Raw genomic sequence first — 25,302 nt, 5'->3', positions numbered from 1 at the left:
CAATATTGATCATATATACACGAAAGATTTTGTATTATTCACAATTATATACTATATAGTCTAGCTTTTTTGTACTCGATAATTTTTGCTCTATATTTTAATACGTTAATAATAACGATTTTTTAATGAGTATCTTTCACAAACTCTACGAAACAAGAGAGAGACTTTCGAAGAATTTTATCTACGAAAACAAAACATCTTATCTTCGAGTAAAAGACGAATTATGGAAAAAGACGTTGGACTATTTGTCCAGAAATTATTACTTCCGTCAACGTATAATGATTCGTAAAAGTACCGTGGATATTTACCACAGAAAACTTTTATAAATATATGGTATGTGTATCGTACGAAACTTTTTGAAATTTTACGAACACCAGAACGAGGCATCATCATATTGGCAAAATTAAGAATAGCGTTTTTCCGCAAACGGTTGCCAGCGTATCGTTCGCGTTCATGACCTTTTTTTTCCCAGACATTGGTCAGGAAATGTAGGTCGCGCGACGTCGAAGGAACTCCTCGCCTACGTGTTACATAAATGCGCCTTAACCCCTGTGTTCGCGGCGGTCGCGCGCCATTAATATGGTTGTGGGACTCGAGTGTGTCCGTCCTGACACGGAGTGGTACTACTTGCAACAGCGTACCAGTCATTAGTCAATACGCCGACGTTAGTCGATACACGCGGTGGCCGCTGGTCCGCAACCGGCAGCACGAGGCTGGAATAGGGTCGAAAACCCCTTCCATCGAACGGCTTCCTGGAAACAGAACGATACTTGCTGGCAAACTTTTGAATTCTTGCCAGCCTCCTCCATTGTTCTCATCGACTGATCGATACTATTTTATTGCCCGCGTGTGCAAATCTTCCACGCCTCTCGGCGATTTCCTTCTCGTTGCATCTCTCAGATTCGAACGCGATGGAGCCTTTTGATTCTCTTTGATTCAATTTCAGATGATTTGTTGCTGAGAATTGTTTCGCGGCTGGCTTTGAGGAAGAGAAAAGGGAAGGTGAAAGAATGGAGATTGATTTTTCAATTTTATCGAGGATTTTAGAATTTTGCAAGATAATTTTATTTCACGATGTTTAGCTGTTGCTCTTTTGCTTTATCGTTTAGAATTGTAAAGAAATAGCTAAGGATAACTGGAAAAATTAATTTAGACCTCGTATAGAAAAATGGCATTATGTATTGGAAAAGAAATTAGGACATATGTGGATCAAGGGCATAGATAACATTGCAATTTACGTTTAACCTGGAATATTTTTCTTTTAGTATGTCATGCATTTTAATTCATTTGTTTCATTCGGTTCATTAAGATTTCCTACGTGCGATGGCCTAAGAAGTTAGATGTATGTACATGACTCTGGAATTTGCATTTCATCTGGAATCTTTTCCTTTCGAAATATCGAAGATCGAGTCGAAATTGTGTGGTAATATTGAACGATAGATTCAAGAGTATTAAATGCACTGATGCTAGCTTGAGGATAGTTGCAGCGTTAACAAAGGTAAGGTTTGGGATTTTACCATTACCAAAGGATGAGAGTTACGTTATAAATCGAGAGACTGACGTAATATACGAAAAATAGAAATAAAATATGTACTCTTGGAACATTGTAATAATCTTGTGCAATCTATGCGAGAAATGATATTATTCGGAGAATAGAAAATTCTATCCGAATTTCTGCAAATTCATAACTACTTGTACAACTTCCCCTTTAATCGAGTATAAATATATTTCTTTCCAATCGTTTCACAAACACTATTTTCTACCTCTTTTACCCTTATTTTCACAGTAACATTTAGTTTTAATTCCAACCACTACTAATGTCGCGATCTTATTCTATGCTGAATCGGTAATATTGGAAACGACACTAGAATGATAAGAAAGTTTGCTACCGCCCGAGACAAAGGACGAAGAAATACATTGGCTGATAGCTGTATCGTATACCTTATCTATACATATATCTTGCCCGAGCCACTGCTCATTTCCTTATCGCGATGATGACTCCTCGCTCGATAAAACCGTTTATCATAAACTTCTCGATCCTTCTTTCAAAACACTTTCTCCAAATTTCTTATCCATTTCATAAAACATTATTTTTTATTTTATCGTTCCTCTATCGTTTGTGGTTATTGTTCCTCTTCTATCAGAGATACAACCAGATTTTCTTCGTACATTTCATTGGAACTCTAATAATGAAACATCGATAGTATGCAAACTAACAGGTACAAGAAGGAGTAGAAACAAAGGGGTGGCGGAAGAGAGGGACAAGGGTGCATTGTTAGCTAAGAGACCGGGTAACAGAGTTAATGTCGCATTACGGCGTTGACTGCATAAGAACGTCGGTTGTTTGAAATCGTGAAAGCGCGAAGAAACAGTGGGGAAGAAATTCAACGAGATGACGGAAACCACCGAGGAAGCCAGAGTAAGCATTGACAAAAGGATTAATGTTAAATAGCCTCGAATAGGACGTTTGAATCGAATAGTTTCTCACAACGGGAATAATTAAACCTAATTAGCACGGTAACGAGTGGTTGCTAAGGACATAGTAAATAAGGATTCCATTTCGTACGAGCGATTTTTCGTACGAACATTTTTCTGCATATTGCTACGAACCTACCCTTAAATCTTGATTAGATAACAAACACGATATTCCAAACTTTCTAAATTTTCACTGTTGCTTCACGCGTGATTCGTTCTAAGGCTCGTGCGATTTTCGTTTTATCGCATTCGTGAATCGATGTTGTTACACGTAAGAAACGTACACTTTCGTATGCAAATACGAGGCAAATTCGTATCGTTGTTCTACCAACTGATTCAGAAGATGTTCGAGATGCAACTACGAACGTTAATCGAATATTGACACGCGTATTAGTCGATTAGTGATACAGATGGTTGTTCTAGATCTGCGTGTTAAGAGGATATTCGCGTGCACGTTGAGTAATATGGTACGAACCATATTTAATACCGGTTTGATCGATGCGTTGTTTGAAAAACCTCGTAGAAAATGATCATTTTATTCGTTGATGGCGATTCAAGCTGTTCGATATTCGTGTAATCGATCGCGTGCAACGTGTAATTCTCACGTGTAACTTGTAATGGTTAGCTCTCGATAAAAGCGAAATTGTTAACGAGCGAGGAGAATAAGGTAGAAGGCACGTATACATATTGATAATAGGAAATTACAAGTAATGGTTTTGATTGATTTTAAATGATCGACATATGGAGACCTGATTTTAACTTCTTGATTTTGTGATCAATTCAGTTTGAAGTATATTTTTAAATACCTACAAATACTTTAATGGTAGGAATATATTTATATCTCGATTTTGTAGTATGGCATAAATGTAATCGTATTTATATACACATAAAGCGAGGTGCGGGTAGGACAACTGTGACACCAAAAGTACATATATATATACCTACATATTACACGTATAAAGTGAAAAAGTTTTTAATTATATTATTAATACGAAGTTAGTATTTTATGTACAATTAATTGAACTAATTTTTTGCAGACCTACTCCATGCAATGAATATAAATAATAATCCAAAAAGTAGAAAAACAATATACGCAAGGCAATACATGAGCACTGGCAATCTACAAATTGAAACAGAAAAACTAAAGTTACATTTTAATTTCAAAACATTCGCTGCGATACTAATTTTAAGCAACATCGTCGAATCATCGCTTAAAAAGCGATGTTGAATTACTAATATTTCTGGTTGTGTCGTAACATGCTGGTTAATCCGGTGGCAGAAAAATATAAAGCAAAAGCAACGCTTCAGAAGATAAGAATAATCTTTGTATATAAATACAAATACTCATACGTAACTTATTCTTGTATACTCGTTGCAGAGCTGTTAGCTTCATCGTCGCGCATACACAGCTACTGGATCGTGGATTCACAAATAAGAAATCTTCATAACATGTTGTAACAATCGTCGCTTTAACAAATATCATTAAAAACATGCACGATGTAATCCATCACTATCATTAATACCACGAATGTTGTTCATTGTTATACCGACTATTCTTTTATAACATGATTCTGCGACAGTGGAAGAAGAATACACACTATGTGGTATCAGTATCGACTACTGTCGACAGAATCGCGCGGAAATTCCCACACGACACGAACGATACGTAGAAGGGCGGTACCAGACACGAACTCGTGGCACTGGATATTCGCTCCTTACACTACTTCGGAAGTCTTTCAGTTCGCCGGTGTAACTGTCGGTGAATCTGGCCATCGCGTTATCCATTCTTTTATCGTGTAATTGTAGCGTCCTTGCCGGTTTAATTCGTTCGATCATGTTCGTGCAAGCTCCTGCTTTGTTGGTTCAACAGAAGTCAGAGAATTCTGAGGAAGGCAGCGACGAAGAAGGGACCGGTGATGTCCTCCAGGTCTATTGTTCTTTTGCTTTTTGGCCGTTTATATTTTATTCGCACGTATATTTTCTTTTGTTATTATCCGAAGCGCTAAGTGAAGCTACCGATTACCGTAATACTCGATAATGAAATATTGTCATAAGTGAATATGAAACAGTGATTTTTTAATGTATCGTGCACGTAGTTAAGTTCGTGTAGGACAGTAGGACAATAAATAATTAGATAAACTGTAGCGATATTAACAAACGCAACTTCACAAAGTCGCTCTACTGTGAAATTAAATTGGATTTTTGAAACTCGAGTGTGCGATATAACAATTTATCACATTTTGATAACAGTAGTAAGGAATGACATCAAAAATAAAAAATAAAGCTGGAATCGATTAAGCTACGCCATACTTGTAATAAAGAGGATAGGCGAACATAATGTCTGACCAATGACGAGGGACTACTACTGACTGAAGCACGGCGTATAAAAAACAATTAATATCCTCGATTTGCTTCGCAGAAACGCCGAGAAGAATGCGAGAGAAAGGCAAGACGAGGGGAGATGGATCCCCGTCTAGAATTCGCTTTCCAGCTCTTGATGGATGCTACACAATTGTCCCGCCACGAGGTCATGGATCACGTTTTCGAGGGAGACATGCTGGACGAAATCAATCAACTGTTTTTGCCCCATATGAAGTCCACCCTCGTCTGGTATTATCAAGAAGTGGAGGAATCTGAAACTCTACGACCTATAGAAACGGTCAAACCTTTTATCTTTTATTTGTGAATGAAAACCTCAATTTAACGTCAAAATTATCAAGTATTTTTTAATGTACATATAAATAATTATAATTAAAGTAGTATAATGAAAATAAATTACTCTGTATAACCGTGTTTCTATCTCGATGAAAGTCGATATTAATTTTGCTGAAAATATTCACATGGTTTTAATAATTACCAGGAGGAAGAAACTAAAGCTTGTCATTTTGTCGCATTTCGATCTTATTTTGCTTTCGACAAAATTAATGTTGACTTTCATTCAGATGGAAACATAATTCTTACATGTATGTACCTATTTTATTTTCATAATACGACTCTTTATTACAATTATTTATATTTAGTATATTTAGATATCAGTATTATCAGAGTCTAATTATTCCAGCGTTAATAATAAAATAACCGTGGAATTTTATTTTGCAGATTCAAACAAAAACTTCGACCACTCGACCAAGTCCAAGCACATCGGTACCGAAAGTCAAAGAACAAAAAGAAATAAAAGAACCAGGGAAAAAGAAATTGTTTCTTACCGATGGATGGCAAGTACCTTGTACTGGAATATGCGTTTACATATTCAGGTATGATATAAAGTATAATGTCTAGCAAAGTATGAAGTGTTATACATAACAATCTTATGAAGTTATAGTTGGTAGTCGCACTTCAGTGACGCAAACTCGAAACTTTTGTTAGATTAAATATCTCGAAACAATTACCCGAGGAAGGTTTTCAAAAAGATCTCTACACCGGTGTGATAGACACAAAAAAAGTGGGGATAATAACCGCGATACAGAGGGTAGTAGAATACGTTTTCATGGATGCGCTTGCACATCCTGGCTCTGAAGGAGAGGACGATTGCCCGATGATTAAGAGCCTTTTATTACCGGGTTTAAGATCTTTCTGCAGTGCTCTGAAAGGTAACAATAGAATTACATATACAGTTACTATATTTTCGTAAAATTTTAGGCGATTATATCATTAAACTGCGAATATTTATGCAAATTTATATTTTTATGAACACGATTAAAATTTCTTACAACTGAATAGAAACCTGCAGCGATATCGTAGAAGTAACGAGCGTATATTCGATATTTTGAACTTTGATATAAATATTTTGATATTTTATTTTTGATATAAAAATGAAAATATAAAATATTTTCCAAATTTTCGCAGTGTGTGAACAGGTAGCTCACGAAGGGCGCGTATTCGACGACGATGAAGCTCTAATGGTGCAAGTGCGCAACTTCGAGGAAGCAAAAGCATTTATAGCGAAAAAAGACGCTGTGAATATCGTCGAGGAAAGAGTAAGAACGTGGATCAAGAGATTGAAAGACTTCATGGTAGAGAGCAAGCAGGTGAAACGAGAGAATGATAATTCTGGTCCTCAGCAAGAATTGGAATATTGGAAACGAAGAGGAGCACAGTTCAGTCAGTTGGTCAACAAACTTCAGGTTCTATTTGCATTTTCGTATCGTAGCAGATGATTTTACTGTCAATCGCGTAATAACTATAAATAATAATTAGGATCACGAAATACGAATGTCGCTTCTTTGTTTGCAAGTTGCGCGTTCCAAGTTAATAAAAGATTGGGTCGATGTAGAGGATGATGTCACTTATTGTTATAACGAAGCGAAGGATAATGCAAAATTTATACAGGCGTTGGAAAAATGCTGCCACTGCTTGTATTTGGACGATCCAGTAAGATAACATATCGTACGAAAAATAGAAATTATTTTTATTTTCCTATATTGTTTTCTATGTGTTTTTATATATATTCATATATATATTGATATCACATATTTTTCAGGTGAAGATGAGAGATTCCCTCGTATCGCTATTACAAACAGTTCGTTTAATATACAGCGTGTCGAGGTATTACAACACCTCGGAACGAACTAGTTCGTTAATGATAAAGATCACGAATCAAATGATCGTGGCTTGTCGAGATTACGTCACAAATAGAGGTCGAGAAACTGTCTGGGGTCAAGATCGAGCAGTTGCGCGATCGAAGCTGAAGCACTGCTTAAAACTGAACAAGTAAATTGTGGACTCGCTGTTTTCTATCGTTATACTTCGATCTGAGACATACTGATTCATTTTTTGTCCTTTTATGTGGGAAATAACAAAGAATACCATTACATTACAGAGCTTACAGAGAAACTTATAGACTGGTTCGGTGTTCTCCTGCTGTAACGGAACAAGAATTCTCGTTTTCAGAAACTCACGTATTTGGACGATTCGATTCCTTTTGCGATAGAGTAAGAAAAATTTTGACTATGTTCGAATTGATACAAGATTACAAAAGTCTCTTCGAAAGAAGGATGGAAGGTCTTTTATTGGGAGAATGTATGTAATTAATATACAGATGCTATTTGTTTTTAATTCGTTAATATTTATCTACGCTTTTCAACTTTAGATCGTTTCGTGAGCGGAATTTTCAGCTTTCTATTTTTTATTTTCTTTTACTCCAATAGCACTGGACGATGCCATAAGAACCTTCGAAGAGGCTGAGAAAGTTGCTACCGCTAAAGGTTACGATTATCTAGATCCAAGGAATACCGAATTTGATACGGACTACAATGATTTCATGACAAAAACTGATACCCTGAAACAAAACATCGGTAACATCATTGAGAAAAATTATGCGGACGTTTGGGAAACTCTTCAGGGTATACGATTTTTAACTCGATTCGAAAAAGTGAAGTGGTGCATTATAGCTGACTAAATAATGCACGAGAATTTGTACATTTGACACGTAAAGTTGCACAATTACTGTAATTATTGCACTTCAATCTAATTGTATGTATGAATGTGTTTCTTTGTCGATACATATTGTATTCAGTACATCTTAAAATCATTTACTTTCGAAATTTGTTAATACTTTAATATTTGAATATTTTTATTTTATGATTTCTTAATTTTTGTACTTTTTAATGTTTTAATTGATTTGTTTGCTTTTAAGGTCAGTGAGAAGATACCACTAACGAAGTTAGATGAAAAGTACAACATAGTAGTAAAATATTGCGACAAAGAAGTAGACAGAATACTAAAATTATTCAAAAAACAGAGGGATGATCCACCATTACCGAGGCATATGCCAGCTATCGCTGGAAGATTAACTTGGGCAAATTCATTGAAGTAAATTAAACAAGTTATTCGTACATCGTCGAACGATAATTTATGATTTTTACATCACCGACTCAAATTATTTTCTCTTCAGAGTACACTTAGATGAATTGGCTACATCAGTTTCCAATCATCCAGTGCTAAAGACTCTTCCGCTCACTATGGAATTAGAAAAACGGTATAATTACGCCCTCGGCGTTTTGAACCAATATAAATCAGACATCGCTGAAGTCTGGACTCATCAAAACTCTTGGGTCATTGAAGACTGTCTAAAACGGTAAATCGATCATACAAGTCCGTCGCAAACAAGAACCAAACTAACTAATTCCACTTTTTATTAATTTTTTACCTAAACATCATAGTTTGTTTTATCGATGCAGACCTTTGCTGGCGGTGGACGAGAAAACAGGAAAGATTAAAGTCAACTTAGAAGGACGCGTCACTCTCCTGCTCCGAGAAGCTGATTGCTTGGCCAAATTGAATCTGGAAATTCCTATCGTCGCATTGACTATTTTGGCGAAAAAAGATTATTTCACATTGGTCACAGACTCTCTCCAATTGATGATCGAAGAGTTCGTCTTTACGGCCAGACGTGTGAAACTTGAAGTGAGGCCATTGTTACTACCGCATTTGGTGCGAGTTGCATCTTTGCTGGAACCTGGTTTGACTTCTCTGAATTGGACCAATCCAGAATGGAAAAACTTCTATCAGAACACAAAACAGCAGATCAAGGAATTTGATATCCTTATTACAAGGGTTCACGATGTGTACGACAATAGGTACATTTCTGTTTAAACTTTTTGCAAATCGTACCTTTCTAAATTACAATAGCTTTTTTTAGATAATTAGGATTATATTACTTGTTTGCTTTTGTCTTTCTTTAGTGTCTCTTAATTTTCGTCTATTTTACTTTTCTACAAATTCTTATTAGATGCAATGAAATTAAAAGAGGTATTTTTGTTATACAGATATAATAATTTTGCTGATATTTGACAGTTAAACAAAATTTCTTACAATGATAAGGATTCCAGATTTTCATCATTGATCGTTCTGCATAGGTTCATAGATATTTATAAAATTAAATAAAAGTTCTCTTCCCTTGTTCCAAGGATTTTACAGGTGCTGGCAGCTATGCAAAAGATAACGTTACATTCTATGCCAGAATCTGATCAGCCTTGGACTATAGAGGAATTTGTAGAGAAGACCGAAGAAGTATGCAGACTGGCAGCGGTAGATTTATATCGTAAAAGTATGATGGTGGAAGAGGCTGTGGAAGAAGTACTAGATCTTGTTAAGAACGCGGCAGAGAATTTCAAAGCCGCTGCTAATTCCAGTCAATTCGAATTTTTTAATAGCGAAGGTGATATGCGACATTATCTGAAAAACTAGTTTCTTCTATAATTAAATATAGCAATAGCCACGAAATTTGTTTGCATATATCAGCGTGAAAATTAAAAATTTCATCGTAAAAATTTTGCGAGCAAACTTCACTAATACATAACGCAATTCTGTTTTGGATTTTTTTCAAAAATTTCGTACCATGATACGCTTCTGTTTCTTTTCGACTTTAATCTATTTCCAATAAAAATTAAACCAATTATATAAAAAATAGATTATAAATATCGTTCATAACATTTTAATCCACATTTCTTACTTTTTTCTTTTTGCATATTTCCGAATCATAACTTTTATGTACGATGATCTTACAGAAAAAGAAGAGGTAGTGGACCAAACGGTCCAACAAGATTGGTCCTTAGTTTGGAATTTATTCGACGATCCTCATCATCTATTGGTTACTCCTGGTAGCTTACCGAAAGGAATGCAAGACATGGTTCGAAATGCCGTGTCCGAAATGAGGAGATATTACTCTAGAAAGGTCGTCGATGTTCTGATAAGAGTCACTAGAAGCTCCTTGGACATTATTAGAAAGCGATTTATTCGGGAAATCGATCCAGGTGACTTCCTATTCGATAAAATATAAATGCATAGCCCAAAGTTTTGCAGATGATCACATGAATTAATAATTATCGTTCGATCAGAGGACGCACCGAGTCCAATATTTCTGCTTCATGCAACATTAATGATACCGGTGGTGACCGTGAAACCTAGTTTAGACGACGTGCAGGAAGTCCTAACTTTAGTTGGTAAAACCATTGCTGGCGTTGCGAGAGGAGTGTCGCAATGGAATTCTAGAATAAATAAGGTATAATTTTTAACATATACGGTATAACACATACAATGATAAACGTTTAGTATTGCATGCCATCATTATATTAGTACTGTATCTATGTTACGATATAATGCTGTGATGTAAAACGTCTAATATATACTATAATTAATACATAGTATTTTTTAATAATTCAGGATACATGGGGTCAAGCCTACCCCAAAAAGAATTTCGCAGATATCGTCATGCGCGCTCAGATGCAAGCAGCGAAGAGGAAACAAGAAGAGCCAGAAGATGCAAGAGTCAGAAGAAGAAGGCTATTCAAAATTATCTCTGAGGAGAGATCAATTTTCCCTGTTCAGGAGCAGAATTTTCACGCAATGGTGATGGATAACAAAGAAGTGATAAAACTATTATCCATGCTAAACACGTGCATGCAAGAATTCAAGCTAGTAAGAAATCTTATATATATTTGTAAATATCGTTCTGCTTGTAGTAACACAAATTTCTAATTATCATTACAGGACCTTGCAGAATTTATCGACAGGTGGAAGCCATATAAATTTTTATGGAAGAATGAAAGAAGTATGCGGGAATTACTACAAATTTCTTTGCCTGAATTTGAATCTACGCTTCGAAAGCACAGTGAACTCGAAGATCTTTTAGCAACCGAACCTGATATGGTCATTTTTGGAAGTTCCATCGCTGTCTCTACGGAAAAGTTGAAATATGGCTTATACACAGAAATCAAAGGTAAAGATTAATTATAATTGTCCTTCTATACACACAATCTTGCGTTGAAGCTTCGTAAAATAAATTTCTTTGTGTTGCTTTCCTTTTAATTATAATAATACTACAATGTTACTGAATAGAAGATCAAATCAACCCAAATACGTTCGAATTTCTTCTTTGTAACGCTTCTCGAAACAACATAATTTTCCCCCAATTTGAAATCAGATTGAATATATTAATCGAATATTTGTGTTACTATTTATTATTCATCATTCTTCACGAAAGAACAGCGATATACGTGATGTGTGGATAAAAATAACTTCAAATGTATTACTAAAGTTCACAAAATAAAACTATCTTGCTATCAATCTTTCCAAAAAAAATGATAGCCAGATTTGAATTGTAATAAATCACTGTCAAAAAGAAATTGTCAAAATTCGCAAAATAGAAAATACATAAAAAACGCAGTTATATTCCGAGACTAGACGCTTTTCTGACGCAAATGTCCATAGCGTGCACCCACAAAATTGGTCAAGCAATGAAAAAGAAGTACCGACGCGAAATGGAATATGTTTATGCGTTAATGAACGAAATGGAGCGTAAATTGGATCGTCAGATACGCGATCTGGACGACGTACGACTTATTATGGATACTTTAAAGAAAATTCGGGAACAAGAAGTTGACATGGAATTAAAAATCGACCCAATCGAGGAAGCCTTCAATATCGTCACAAGATACGAAGTACCAGTGGACCAAGAATGTCTGGAACAAGTTGATAACTTGAGATATACGTGGCAACAGTTGCTCGCACGAGCGCAAGAAAGTCACGTGTTGCTGTTGAAGCTGCAGCCACAGTTCGAGGAAGACCTTAGAAACAATCTCGAGAACTTCCGTATCGATAACAAGATGTATTGCGAGGAATACAGATCTTCTGGACCTATGCAGGCTGGTCTGAGTCCACGAGAAGCTTCGGATAGGCAGATTTTGTTCCAAAATAGATTCGATGGCATGTGGAGAAAATTGCAAACTTACCAAAGCGGTGAAGAATTGTTTGGTTTGCCTACAACGGATTATCCTGAATTATCACAGATAAGAAAGGAGCTGAATTTGCTTCAGAAATTGTATAAATTGTACAATGATGTTATCGACAGGGTGAACAGCTACTATGACATTCCATGGGGCGAGGTAAAATATTTCTTCAAAAATGAATATCTGAGGCGATTCGTGAAAGTATTTGCACATACTTAGTAGAAGAATCTTTTACTTATATCATTAGATGTATTATGCAAGATATTTTTTGATTTCATCGATCTTCCACAAATTCAAACAAATTGATATTCTAATAGCTATAACTTCGATAAGAAGAACAGACATTTTCTTATTTAAAATTTATCCTCTACTTTACATTATTCGGAACAATTATTGATAATACATTGATCATTCGTTAATATTAACTACACATCGAATATATTCGTGTAATATATGAATATTATATCAAAACATTATTATACATTGCTGATGTTAATTTAATGTCGATCATATATATCGTACATAATACATCAATATTGAAAGCAAGATAACTTACGTTACCTATAACAAAGAATACCGATGCAATGTTCAGGTGAATATCGAGGACATAAACAACGAGCTAATGGAATTCCAAAACCGATGCCGCAAGTTGCCAAAAGGCCTGAAGGAATGGCCCGCGTTCTTCGCCCTAAAGAAAACCATCGACGACTTTAACGACATGTGTCCGCTCCTAGAATTAATGGCCAACAAAGCCATGAAACCTCGCCACTGGCACAGGATCGTAGAAGTGACGGGCTACTCGTTTGACCTTGAAAGCGAGGGTTTCTGCTTGAAGAACATCCTGGAGGCGCCTTTATTGAAATATAAAGAGGACATCGAGGACATTTGCATTTCGGCCATGAAAGAAAAAGACATCGAGGCGAAATTAAGGACCGTGGTGAATGAATGGTCGTCTCACGAGTTGACGTTCATGACGTTTAACAACAGAGGAGAATTATTATTAAGAGGAGACACCACTGCTGAGACGATTGGCCAACTGGAAGACAGTTTAATGGTGCTTGGCTCGTTGATGTCGAATCGATACAACGCGCCATTCCGCAAGCAGATACAACAATGGCTCACGGATCTGTCGAACACAAACGAAATACTAGAAAGATGGCTGCTGGTACAAAATATGTGGGTTTATCTAGAAGCCGTGTTCGTTGGTGGTGACATAGCGAAACAATTACCGAAAGAAGCGAAAAGGTTTAGTAAGATTGATAAGAGCTGGCAGAAAATTATGCAAAGGGCACATGAGACTCCGGGAGTGGTACCATGTTGTGTAGGAGATGATTTGCTTAAGCAACTTCTGCCACATCTGCAGGAACAGCTGGAATTGTGTCAGAAATCTCTTAGTGGGTACGCATGCAATTAGTAATTGTAAATAGTAAACGAAATTGCTACAATGATTAATGCAATTGCAGATATTTAGAAAAGAAGCGTATGATGTTCCCAAGGTTCTTCTTTGTATCAGACCCTGCTTTGTTGGAAATACTTGGTCAAGCTTCTGATTCTCACACGATACAGAACCATCTGCTATCTATTTTCGACAATACGCGTTATGTGAAGTTTCATGATATCGAATATAATAAAATGACCGCTGTTATTTCATCGGAAGGTGAAACGATCTTGGTACGTGTGAGATCTTGTTTAAAACATTTAATGATATATTTAAACGCTGAAATATAATTTTATCGTGGTATCGCATTAATAAAAATATAATACTAAGCAATTTTTGAAACGTAGCTTGAAAAAGCGGTGAGGGCAGAGGGTTCGGTAGAAACGTGGCTAACGCAACTTCTGCAAACATCGCAACAATCTTTACACTCGATAATCCGGCAGTGTCATTCTATGATAAACGATGCGAACTTTAATCTACTTACATTTTTGGATAAAATGCCAGCTCAGGTCGGTTTACTAGGAATACAAATGATCTGGACCAGGGACAGTGAACTAGCTTTAGCTCAAGCTCGTGCAGATAAAAAGATTATGGCAGAAACGAACAACAGATTCCTGGATTTACTGAATACATTGATCGATCAGACTACCAGAGATCTTGCAAAAATTGAAAGAACAAAATTTGAAACTTTGATTACAATTCATGTGCATCAACGTGATATCTTCGATATATTGGTAAGTTGAAAGAAAATAATATTAATATGTACAGGGTGTCCTGTTGTATAGTGTGCAAACTTTGCCAGAGAATATAAAAAAGAACAGTCCAAATAAGGCTAGTAAATTTAAAGTTTACGTTCTAATATAAAAGATTACTACTATTATTATTATAAAAGATTACTATTACTATTACTATTACTATTCTGGAGAATAAAAAATATAAAAATCTAGAGATCGAAACTAGAGCGTTATTGACATTTTTCTTTTTTCTTAAAAAATTATTTCTTCGTAAAATAATACAGGAAAATTCCACTTATCTGGAAATTTTAGTTAGCGATCGATTAATTTCTACCGATTGAATTCATTTATCAGAATTTAATTCTGTTATCGTACGCGTATCTGTACGAAAAATTATACGTAAAGAGAATTAGTAAAATTTCTTATTATACAACTCGAGTTATATGATCCGTTTCTCCCCCGATGATTTCGAATAAATCGAATTCTACTGTATTTCTGTTTACCTCTGAAAGAATATTAATTTATGAGGTTTCATACATAGTGCCGCTTGAATGTACGATCACTGAACGATTTCGAGTGGCTGAAGCAATGCAGATTTTACTTCAAAGAGGACCTTGACAAAACATCGATCTGCATAACAGACGTGAACTTTACATATCAAAACGAATATCTAGGATGCACAGAAAGACTCGTGATTACTCCACTAACAGACAGGTAACTACAAATGCATACGGAAAAAATCTCACAACAATAAATTACGATAAATACGTAAATACTATAAAGTTATGTATACCTTTTTCTTTTATTTCATTTCTTACTTTATATTTCTAGATGCTATATAACTTTGGCACAAGCATTATCAATGTCTATGGGTGGCTCACCTTGTGGTCCAGCCGGAACAGGCAAGACTGAAACTGTCAAAGATATGGGCAAAACTTTGGCCAAATATATAGTAGTATTCAATTGTTCGGATCAAATGGATTATAGGGGATTAGGACGTATCTATAAAGGACTAGCACAAAGCGGATCTTGGGGTTGCTTCGATGAATTTAATAGAATCGAGTTACCAGTGTTGTCTGTTGCTGCTCAACAAGTTGCAGTTGTTTTGGCTGCCAAGAGGGAGAAGAAGAAGCAGTTCGTTTTTACCGATGGAGACTTGATCGACATGTGTCCTGAGCTTGGAATATTTATAACGATGGTAAAAAAAAAGATAACAAACGTATTAATACTGTAATGTAAAGTTACTTTCTTGCAGGAAACCTTGTATGTGATGTAAAAGTTAGAATTATAAGATAAGAATTACGTTACAGAATCCTGGATATGCTGGTAGAAAAGAACTTCCAGAGAATCTAAAGATACAGTTCCGCACCGTCGCTATGATGGTACCTGATAGACAAATCATTATTCGAGTAAAACTAGCTAGCTGTGGTTTCCTGGAAAACATCACGCTTGCTCGGAAATTTTACACTTTGTACAAATTGTGCGAAGAACAACTTACAAAACAGGTAATTCATTTAAAAACACAATAACTAAATTGTAATTTCAATAAACATCCTGTTCATTTATGAAGGTCCATTATGACTTTGGTCTAAGAAACATATTGTCCGTATTAAGAACATTAGGAGCGTCGAAAAGGGTAAACTCCAAAGATTCTGAAAGCACGATCGTTATGCGTGTTTTAAGAGATATGAATCTTTCGAAACTCATAGGTACATAATTATACTTATTACTATACTAAGAATATCTACTGTTACTACTTGCAAGGATATATGTATAAAAAAAATGTTATCTATAAAATAAATGTTAGTATTGAGTACATTAATTATTTTAGACGAGGACGAGCCATTATTTATATCATTGGTGGCTGATCTGTTTCCAAATCAAGCTCTTGAAAAGACTTCTTATCCAGAGTTGGAAGCTGCTATTAGTCAACAAGTAGAAGAAGCTGGATTGATATACCATCCACCGTGGGTGCTAAAATTAATACAGCTATATGAAACACAAAGGGTAAGACATGGAATAATGACCCTAGGTCCGACCGGTGCAGGAAAAACCACTTGTATACATATTTTGATGAAAGCTTTAACGCAGTGCGGCAATTTCCACAGGTAATTACATTGAAAAATATTTTTCGAATAATTTATATGGCAACATAAAAATTCATTCTTAGTCCGCGAAATCATTTTTTTTCCTTCATTTTATCTTATATATATTCAAATGTATAACGCCATGTCCATTGCCATTTATATTTTTCGAAAATCGTTACAAAACACCGTTAAAAATTGTTTTCTCACCAAATAATATAACTTAAAATGATTTAACTCGGTCAATGATCAGGAACGTATTTTACAGAGAGATGAGAATGAACCCAAAAAGTATAACAGCTGCTCAAATGTTTGGCCGATTGGACGTGGCGACTAATGATTGGACGGATGGAATATTTTCAGCTTTATGGCGCAAAACATTGAAATTAAAAGAAGGAGAGTACGTATGGATGGTGCTTGACGGACCTGTTGATAGCATCTGGATCGAGAACTTAAACTCTGTACTGGACGACAATAAAACTCTCACTCTTGCGAATGGTGACCGATTATCGATGTCATCTAATTGCAAGATCATCTTTGAGCCTCATAATATCGACAATGCAAGTCCAGCTACGGTATCTCGTAATGGAATGGTGTACATGAGTTCATCAGGATTGGACTGGAATCCTGTGGTGACTGCTTGGTTGAAAAGTCGAACACCTTTGGAGCAAGAAGTGTTTGGTCAATGTTTTACAGATTCTTTTACGCAGGTAAAGAAACGTAATTGTCATTCTATAAAATATTTAAAAACACATTATTTATAATTAGATTAGATAGAGATACTTGCGCAAATTTTGTTCAAATGTTGATAAAGAAAATTAAACGTGAAGAAAATTATGTCTTATTTTCCAGATACTTCGATATGTATTTTGCTGTTAATATTTCGAGTTTATATTTGTCCATTATCCCACATTTCCGTCTGATCCAAGTGTATAAATATCCAATTCTAAACAAATTAGTAATGTAATTACAAATTAACATGCAAAATTAATCACATTGTTTTACCTTATTACGAAACTATGTTTCCTATTTCATATTTCCTGAAAAAATTACTATGAAAATATTAAGTTAATTCTAAAAACTATCTATTTGTATCCTAAATAAAATTTCTGACAATATTTTTGTATTGCAACATTGTAGTATTATGATATTGTAATTACGGCAACATATAATTAATTTATAGATTTATTCATGGAGCACTCAAGCTTTATCGTTGACAATAGACGTTCTACAATGCAACATAGTGCGACAAATGTTATGTCTCCTCGAGGGTCTAATTCCACCCGAAGTACGCATAGAAGAAGACGACGACGAAGAAACAGAAGATGAAGAACGCCAACCGATGACAGCCGAACATCTAAAACGTTTTTACGTTTTTGCTTTGGTGTGGGGTATAGGAGCACTGTTAGAAACATCGGACAGGCAAAAGTATGACTCCTACCTGCGACAAAATTTCAAAAGTTTAGATTTACCAACATCAGAAAAATACCCCGAAGCAAAATTGTTCGATTTCTATGTCAGTGAAAAGGGTAAATGGGATACGTGGACAAGCATGGTGACCAACTACGTTTATCCAGAGTATTCGACGCCTGATTACAGCAATGTATTGGTTCCTATACCTGATAACGTGAGAATACAATACCTAATCGATCTAATTGGTCGTCAAGATAAAGCAGTTTTATTAATAGGTGAACAAGGTTCTGCCAAAACCGTCATGATGAAGTCGTACATGAAAAAAGCGAACAGAGAGACCACTTTAAGTAGATCGTTCAATTTCAGTTCGGCTACGAGTCCATATCAGTTTCAGAAAACCATAGAAAGTTACGTGGAGAAACGTCTAGGTAGCACGTTTGGACCACCAGGAGGGAAGAAAATGTTGGTTTTCATCGATGATATAAATTTGCCACAAATAAACGAGTGGGGTGATCAAATCACCAACGAAATTGTTCGTCAAACGATGGATATGAAAGGATTTTATTCTTTAGAGAAACCTGGAGATTTTACTAGCATCGTAGACGTAACATTTTTAGCAGCAATGTGTCAACCAGGTGGTGGAAGAAATGACATTCCTCTAAGATTGAAGAGACAGTTTTGCATTTTCAATTGTACGCTACCTAACGAAGCATCCATTGATCGCATCTTTAGCGTGCTCGGAGAAGGTCATTACAACGCTAAAAGAGGATTTTCAACGGAAATTAGGAATCTCGTCAATAAAATGGTTCCCTTGACAAGAACACTTTGGGAAAGAACTAGAGCTAATTTATTACCTACACCGGCCAAGTTTCACTATACCTTTAATCTTCGAGATTTATCAAGAATTTGGCAAGGTATGCTTGGTACACTATCCACTGTTATCGATAAGGAAAGTGTGCTTATGTTGCTGTGGAAACACGAATGCAGTCGCGTATTCAGTGATAGATTCACTATACAAGCGGATAAAGATTGGTTCGATGAAGAAATTCTGAAAGTTGTTAATGAAATGCTAGGGGAGGATTATACGAACATGCTCAATCAAGAGCCTGTATTCGTAGATTTCATGAGGTAAGTATTATCAGTAGGATCAACCGCGTACTTAATTTAAGTCAGATTATATAGCTTATCACAACAGTAATATTGTCGATCGAAAAAGAGGCGTGATAAAACTTCTACCTTAAACAAATATTAACATGTTTACTAGCGTTAGAAAATCATAAGAATTGCTCGATTACACGCACTTTTTACCATTTTCGTGACAATTTTTAGAGATGCACCCGAACCAACTGGTGAAGAAGGTGAAGACGCCGACGTTGAGTTACCGAAAGTATACGAACCCGTTTATGACGACCAAATCCTCAGGGACAGACTAGAAATGTTCCTTTCGCAATTCAACGAAATGCAAAGAGGTTCTGGTATGGATTTGGTCTTCTTCCCCGATGCCATGCTACATTTGGTTAAAATATCTAGAGTCATTAGACATCCAAAAGGGAATGTAATGTTAGTAGGTGTCGGAGGATCTGGCAAGCAAAGTCTCACGAAATTATCGTCCTTCATTGCCGGCTACAAAACGTTTCAAATCACTTTGACAAGATCTTACAACGTAGCAAATTTTTTAGAAGATCTAAGATATCTCTATCGAACGTGTGGAGCTCAAGGAAAGGGTACGACGTTTATATTTACTGATCTGGACATTAAAGAGGAGGGCTTCTTGGAATACTTGAACAATATTCTGAGTTCCGGGGTTATCAGCAACTTATTCACTCGTGACGAACAACAAGAGATCATTTCAGAATTGACGCCTATCCTGAGACGCGAAAATCCAAAACGAACGATCAACAACGAACTCGTAATGGATTTCTTTCTTCAGAGGACCTGTCAAAATTTACACGTAGTATTTTGTTTCTCTCCGGTTGGCGAAAAGTTTAGAAATCGTGCTCAACGTTTTCCAGCTCTCATATCAGGCTGCACGATCGATTGGTTCCAGCCTTGGCCCAGAGACGCTCTAATCTTAGTTGCTAAACACTTTCTGCACGACTTTAGCATAGCTTGTACCAGCGAAGTCAAATCTGAATTGGTGAATGCCTTAGGCTCCATACAGGATATTGTTTCTCTGACGTCCGCGGAATACTTTCAAAGATTTCGTCGCGCTACTCACGTCACGCCAAAATCGTATTTGAACTTCATCGGTGGCTACAAAAATATCTACCAAAGCAAACAACATGAACTCGGCGAGGGAGCTAGGCGCATGGATACTGGCTTAGCGAAGCTGGAAGAAGCTTCGATATCAGTTGAGATTTTGAAAAGAGATCTGGCTGAGATGGAAAAAGAGCTAGTTCAAGCATCTGAAAAAGCAGAAACTGTCCTCTTGGAAGTGACAGAAAGAGCAATGCAGGCAGAGGCATTTAAGAATCAGGTGCAAAAAGTGAAAGAGAAAGCTGAGCAATTGGTAGCTTGCATAGCAGAAGAAAAAGCCTTAGCTGAACAAAAACTAGAGGCTGCTAAGCCTGCGCTGGAGGAAGCAGAAGCTGCTCTGAACACTATTAAACCGGCTCATATAGCTACCGTCAGAAAATTGGGTAGACCACCTCATCTCATTATGAGAATTATGGATTGTGTGTTAATTCTATTTCAACGCAAAATTGGATCGGTTGTTCCGGATACAGCTGCGCCATGTCCAAAGCCTTCTTGGGCAGAATCGTTAAAGTTAATGGCCAGCACCACGTTCTTGCTTCAATTACAAAACTATCCGAAAGACATAATAAACAACGAGATGGTTGAATTACTTCAACCTTACTTTAAGATGGAGGACTATAACATGGAAACTGCTAGACGAGTTTGCGGTGACGTGGCAGGTTTATTGTCCTGGACAAAGGCAATGGCTTTTTTTCATTCGGTGAATAAGGAAGTCTTACCACTGAAGGCTAATTTAGCGTTGCAGGAAGCAAGACTCAAGGTGGCCATGGAGGATCTGGCAAACGCCGAGAGAGAATTATCGGAAAGAGAAATGGCCCTGCAAGCGGTTAAGGAACAATATGACTCTGCTGTTTCGGAGAAGCAAAGATTGACAGAAGCTGCAAACGTGTGTCTTAGGAAAATGACAGCTGCAACCGCATTGATTAACGGGTTAGGCGGTGAGAAAATACGCTGGACCGAGCAAAGCAGCGAGTTCAAAATTCAGTTAGGTCGACTAGTTGGAGATGTTTTACTAGCAACTGGCTTTTTATCGTACTGTGGGCCATATAATCAACAGTACAGAGCTAGCTTAGTGTCATCTTGGATGAACATTTTGGCAACTAAATCCATTCCCTTCACTAAAAATCTGAACATTACAAACATGCTCGTAGACAGTGCGACAATGTCGGAATGGACGCTTCAAGGGTTACCAAATGACGAATTGTCTGTACAAAATGCGCTTATCGTAACTAAATCCTCCTCGTATCCTCTGTTAATAGATCCTCAGAATCAAGGAAAAATGTGGATAAAGAACAAGGAATGCATGAACGAACTACAGATTACGTCTCTTAATCACAAATATTTTAGGACTCACCTTGAAGACAGCCTCTCTTTAGGCAGACCATTGCTGATAGAAGACATCGCGGAAGAGTTAGATCCAGTTCTCGATAACGTGCTTGAAAAGAATTTTATTAAATCCGGTTCCATCGAGAAAGTAATCGTCGGTGACAAAGAATGCGATGTAATGCCCGGTTTTATGTTGTACATCACCACGAAATTACCAAATCCTGCTTACAGTCCTGAAATTTCAGCAAAGACATCGATAATCGATTTTACTGTCACGATGTTAGGCCTGGAAGATCAGCTACTTGGTAGAGTTATCCTTATGGAAAAGGCAGACTTAGAAGCCGAAAGGGTGGCTCTGTTCGAATCTGTGATGACGAACCAACGATCAATGAAAGAACTCGAAAGCACTCTGTTACATCGACTCACCTCTTCCGAAGGCTCTTTAGTAGACGATGAAGCGCTTATAAATGTGCTCAGAGAAACCAAAGTAACTGCAGAATCGGTTAATGAAAAACTAAAGGTGTCTGCGTTAACAGAAAAGAAGATCATGCTAGCCCGAGAAGAATTCCGCGCTGTCGCGTCGAGAGGATCTATTTTGTATTTTCTTATTGTAGAGATGAGTAACGTAAACGTAATGTACCAAAATTCGTTGCGACAATTTCTGACTATATTCGATAATTCCATTACCAAATCTGTGAAAAGTCCTATCACTGGTGAAAGAATAAACATAATTCTTCGTCACCTTACCTACGAAGTGTGGGCCTTTACTCTGAGAAGTCTATACGAACGACACAAATCGTTATTCACCTTGATGCTAGCTATGAAGATAGACTGTCATCGAGGTGTAATTTCTCATACAGAGTTCAACGCTTTTATTAAAGGCGGTGCATCCTTGGACTTAAACGCAGTTACGCCTAAACCATTCAGGTGGATTCTTGACATAACTTGGCTGAATCTAGTCGAGATCAGCAAACTAGACACGTTCTCGGATATTCTAACGAAAATCGAATTCAGTGAAAGAGAATGGCGAGTATGGTACGAAAGAGAGAAACCCGAGGAAGAGGAACTTCCTTGCGGATATCAGAAGAAACTCGACGTGTTTAGAAAATTACTTTTGATCAGATCGTGGAGTCCAGATAGAACTTTGTCCCAGGCGAAAAAATACGTGGTTGAATCATTAGGGAAGGAGTATGGAGAAACGAAGATCTTGGATCTAGAAGCTACGTGGTTAGAGTCTGAAGTTAGATCACCACTTATATGTATATTGTCGATAGGATCAGACCCTAGCCCACAGATTACTGCACTGGCAAAGCAAAAAGTCATTCGTAAGCAAGTTGAGAACGTTTAACTTATATAAATATAAAAATAAAAATAAGCTACGATTTCATTTAAAAGTATAATTTACATTTAATGTGTATTTTAGAATTGCGATCGGTGTCCATGGGTCAAGGCCAAGAATTTCATGCTCGAAAATTGATCTCGGACGCTATGAACACTGGTACTTGGGTATTGCTACAAAATATTCACTTATCACTTCCTTTTTGCACGGAAGTTATGGACGCTCTAGTTGAAACAGACATTGTGCACGAAGCATTTAGGCTTTGGATGACTACAGAAGTTCATCCGCAATTTCCTATTGGTTTACTGCAGGTCTTTCCTTACATCTGTCAGTAGGGTTAATTTATAGACAAATAAGTTCTTTCTTATAACCAGCATCATTCCAGATGGCCATCAAATTTACGAACGAACCACCGCAAGGTATTAGAGCCAGCCTGAAAAGAACTTACCAAGGCGTAACGCAGGACACATTGGATTACAGTACGCAATCACAGTGGCCACCTTTACTGTATGCTGTTGCGTTTTTACATACGGTAGTTCAAGAACGTAGAAAATTCGGACCTCTTGGTTGGAACGTACCATACGAATTTAATCAAGCTGATTTTGCTGCTTCCGTTCAGTTTATACAGAATCATTTGGATGAGATGGATCCAAAACGGGGAGTATCGTGGCCAACTATTTGCTATATGCTTGGAGAGGTTTGAAAATTGTATTAATTACACAAATATTTATTAAAATACTTTTGTGTTACCTTATTTTTGGTGACTTATGATCAGTATATCATCGAGTTGCACGTGGTCGATCCCAAACAAGTAAATCTTCAAAATGATCATACTTCAAAATAATGGCAAACATCAAAAAACTGAAACGAAAACACAAAAGTTCGTTATATCTAACTATTTTATATTTATCTCTATATGCAGGTTCAGTACGGTGGTAGAGTCACTGATGACTTCGACAAGCGTTTGTTAACTACATTTACGCACGTTTGGTTTTGCGATGTACTATTGCGACCTGGCTTCGAATTTTATCGTGGATACAAAGTACCACAAACCAAGAATCTTCAGGGATACTTGGATTACATCGATAGCTTGCCTGCAACCGATACGCCCGAAGTGTTTGGTTTACATCCAAATGCAGACATTACTTACCAAATAAATACAGCGAAAGGAATACTTGACACGATTTTGAGTGTCCAACCAAAAGAAGGGAATGCACAAGGCGGCGAAACTAGAGAAAACGTCGTCTATAAACTTGCTAACGATATGCTAGCCAAATTACCAAAGCAATATAATTCTTTTGAAGTGAAAGAAGCACTTCAACGAATGGGTGCACTGTTACCGATGAATATATTTTTGAGGCAAGAAATCGACAGGTATACTTTCTTGCATTCTCTTTTTTATTTCTAAATAATTTGCTCACTAGTCGAATTTCTACAGGATCACCAGAGTCATTAAAGAAGTGTATAACACTTTAACAGATTTGAAATTAGCTATCGAAGGTACCATTGTGATGAGCCAAGGTTTACGAAAGTCACTTGATGCGATGTACGACGCTCGCATTCCCGAGAAATGGCTAAAAATTTCCTGGGAATCGGCAACGCTTGGATTTTGGTACACAGAACTTTTAGAACGAGATCATCAATTCAGACAATGGTGCATTTACGGCAGACCTAAGGTCTTTTGGATGACTGGATTCTTCAATCCTCAAGGATTTCTAACTGCAATGAGACAAGTTAGACAAATATTGCTTTTCGAAAATACTAAATTTAAAATTAATTTTTTTCAACGATAAATGAAATTTATTATTATACAATACCTCGAATGAATTAAAAATAATTACTCGTGTTATCGTATCTTGAATTGCATCGATAAGAAAGCTGTCCAATATTTGCAAATTTGAAACAAAATAATTTTGATTTCCAAATCTCTATATTTCGCAGGAAGTAACTCGAGCACATAAAGGTTGGGCTCTTGACTCTGTTGTATTACAAAATTTAATTACAAGATTTAACAAGGAAGATATAAAAAATCCACCTCAGGAGGGAGTATACGTTCATGGCCTATTTTTAGAGGGTGCTTCGCTTGATCGTAAAACCAGCAAATTAGTAGAAAGTAAACCAAAAGTTCTATATGAACAAATGCCTGTGATTTACATTTACGCAATAAACACGACTGCAGGCAAGGATCCAAAACTTTATGAATGCCCTATATATAGAAAACCACAAAGAACAGATTCGAAGTACATTGGATCGATCGATTTTGAAACTGATCATAACCCTCGACATTGGACACTACGAGGTGTAGCTCTTTTGTGTGATATAAAGTAAAATAAAATACTCCAAACACGCTATTATTTTTCCTTTCTGCTATAATGTACTCGCTAAATACCAATCACATTATGTAATATTAGAACGTCAGATATAATGCATGTCAAACAGTACCAGTTTGTACCATGTAAGGCTTATCAAATGTCTATGTACACCCTTTCAAAGCATTAAAATTTTCAAT

At 36.6% G+C, this 25,302-nt stretch overlaps 1 protein-coding gene and 1 long non-coding RNA gene across 2 annotated transcripts; one reads left to right on the top strand and one right to left on the bottom strand.

Annotated features, from left to right (window-relative positions):
• Window positions 1–291: 291 nt before the first annotated feature.
• Window positions 292–23,367, bottom strand: LOC138189945 (uncharacterized). The gene is made up of 3 exons (XR_011176168.1): window positions 23,242–23,367; window positions 21,483–21,687; window positions 292–752 (listed from the first exon to the last, which is right to left on the bottom strand). It is a non-coding gene; the product is annotated as an uncharacterized LOC138189945 (long non-coding RNA).
• Window positions 4,310–25,302, top strand: Dhc1 (dynein axonemal heavy chain 1). Its single transcript, XM_069132264.1, has 34 exons — window positions 4,310–4,402; window positions 4,895–5,134; window positions 5,575–5,729; window positions 5,842–6,065; window positions 6,322–6,599; window positions 6,673–6,846; window positions 6,956–7,185; window positions 7,295–7,494; window positions 7,623–7,846; window positions 8,111–8,286; window positions 8,369–8,551; window positions 8,655–9,053; window positions 9,384–9,634; window positions 9,984–10,229; window positions 10,314–10,477; window positions 10,639–10,893; window positions 10,966–11,194; window positions 11,686–12,359; window positions 12,796–13,601; window positions 13,667–13,874; window positions 13,989–14,375; window positions 14,917–15,089; window positions 15,207–15,573; window positions 15,686–15,880; window positions 15,946–16,084; window positions 16,207–16,483; window positions 16,728–17,169; window positions 17,643–19,000; window positions 19,202–22,779; window positions 22,878–23,104; window positions 23,179–23,490; window positions 23,716–24,167; window positions 24,232–24,526; window positions 24,735–25,302. Exons 1-34 carry the CDS (start codon window positions 4,310–4,312, stop codon window positions 25,119–25,121), a joined length of 13,998 nt encoding a protein of 4,665 aa, XP_068988365.1. The 3' UTR covers window positions 25,122–25,302.

The sequence above is a fragment of the Bombus flavifrons genome, chromosome 2 (genome assembly GCF_040668555.2).
Source record: "Bombus flavifrons isolate JBK064 chromosome 2, iyBomFlav1_principal, whole genome shotgun sequence".
In the NCBI taxonomy this organism is placed as follows: Eukaryota; Metazoa; Arthropoda; class Insecta; order Hymenoptera; family Apidae; genus Bombus; species Bombus flavifrons.
Note: the sequence above shows the minus strand (reverse complement) of the source record. Positions and strands in the feature narration are given on the sequence as shown.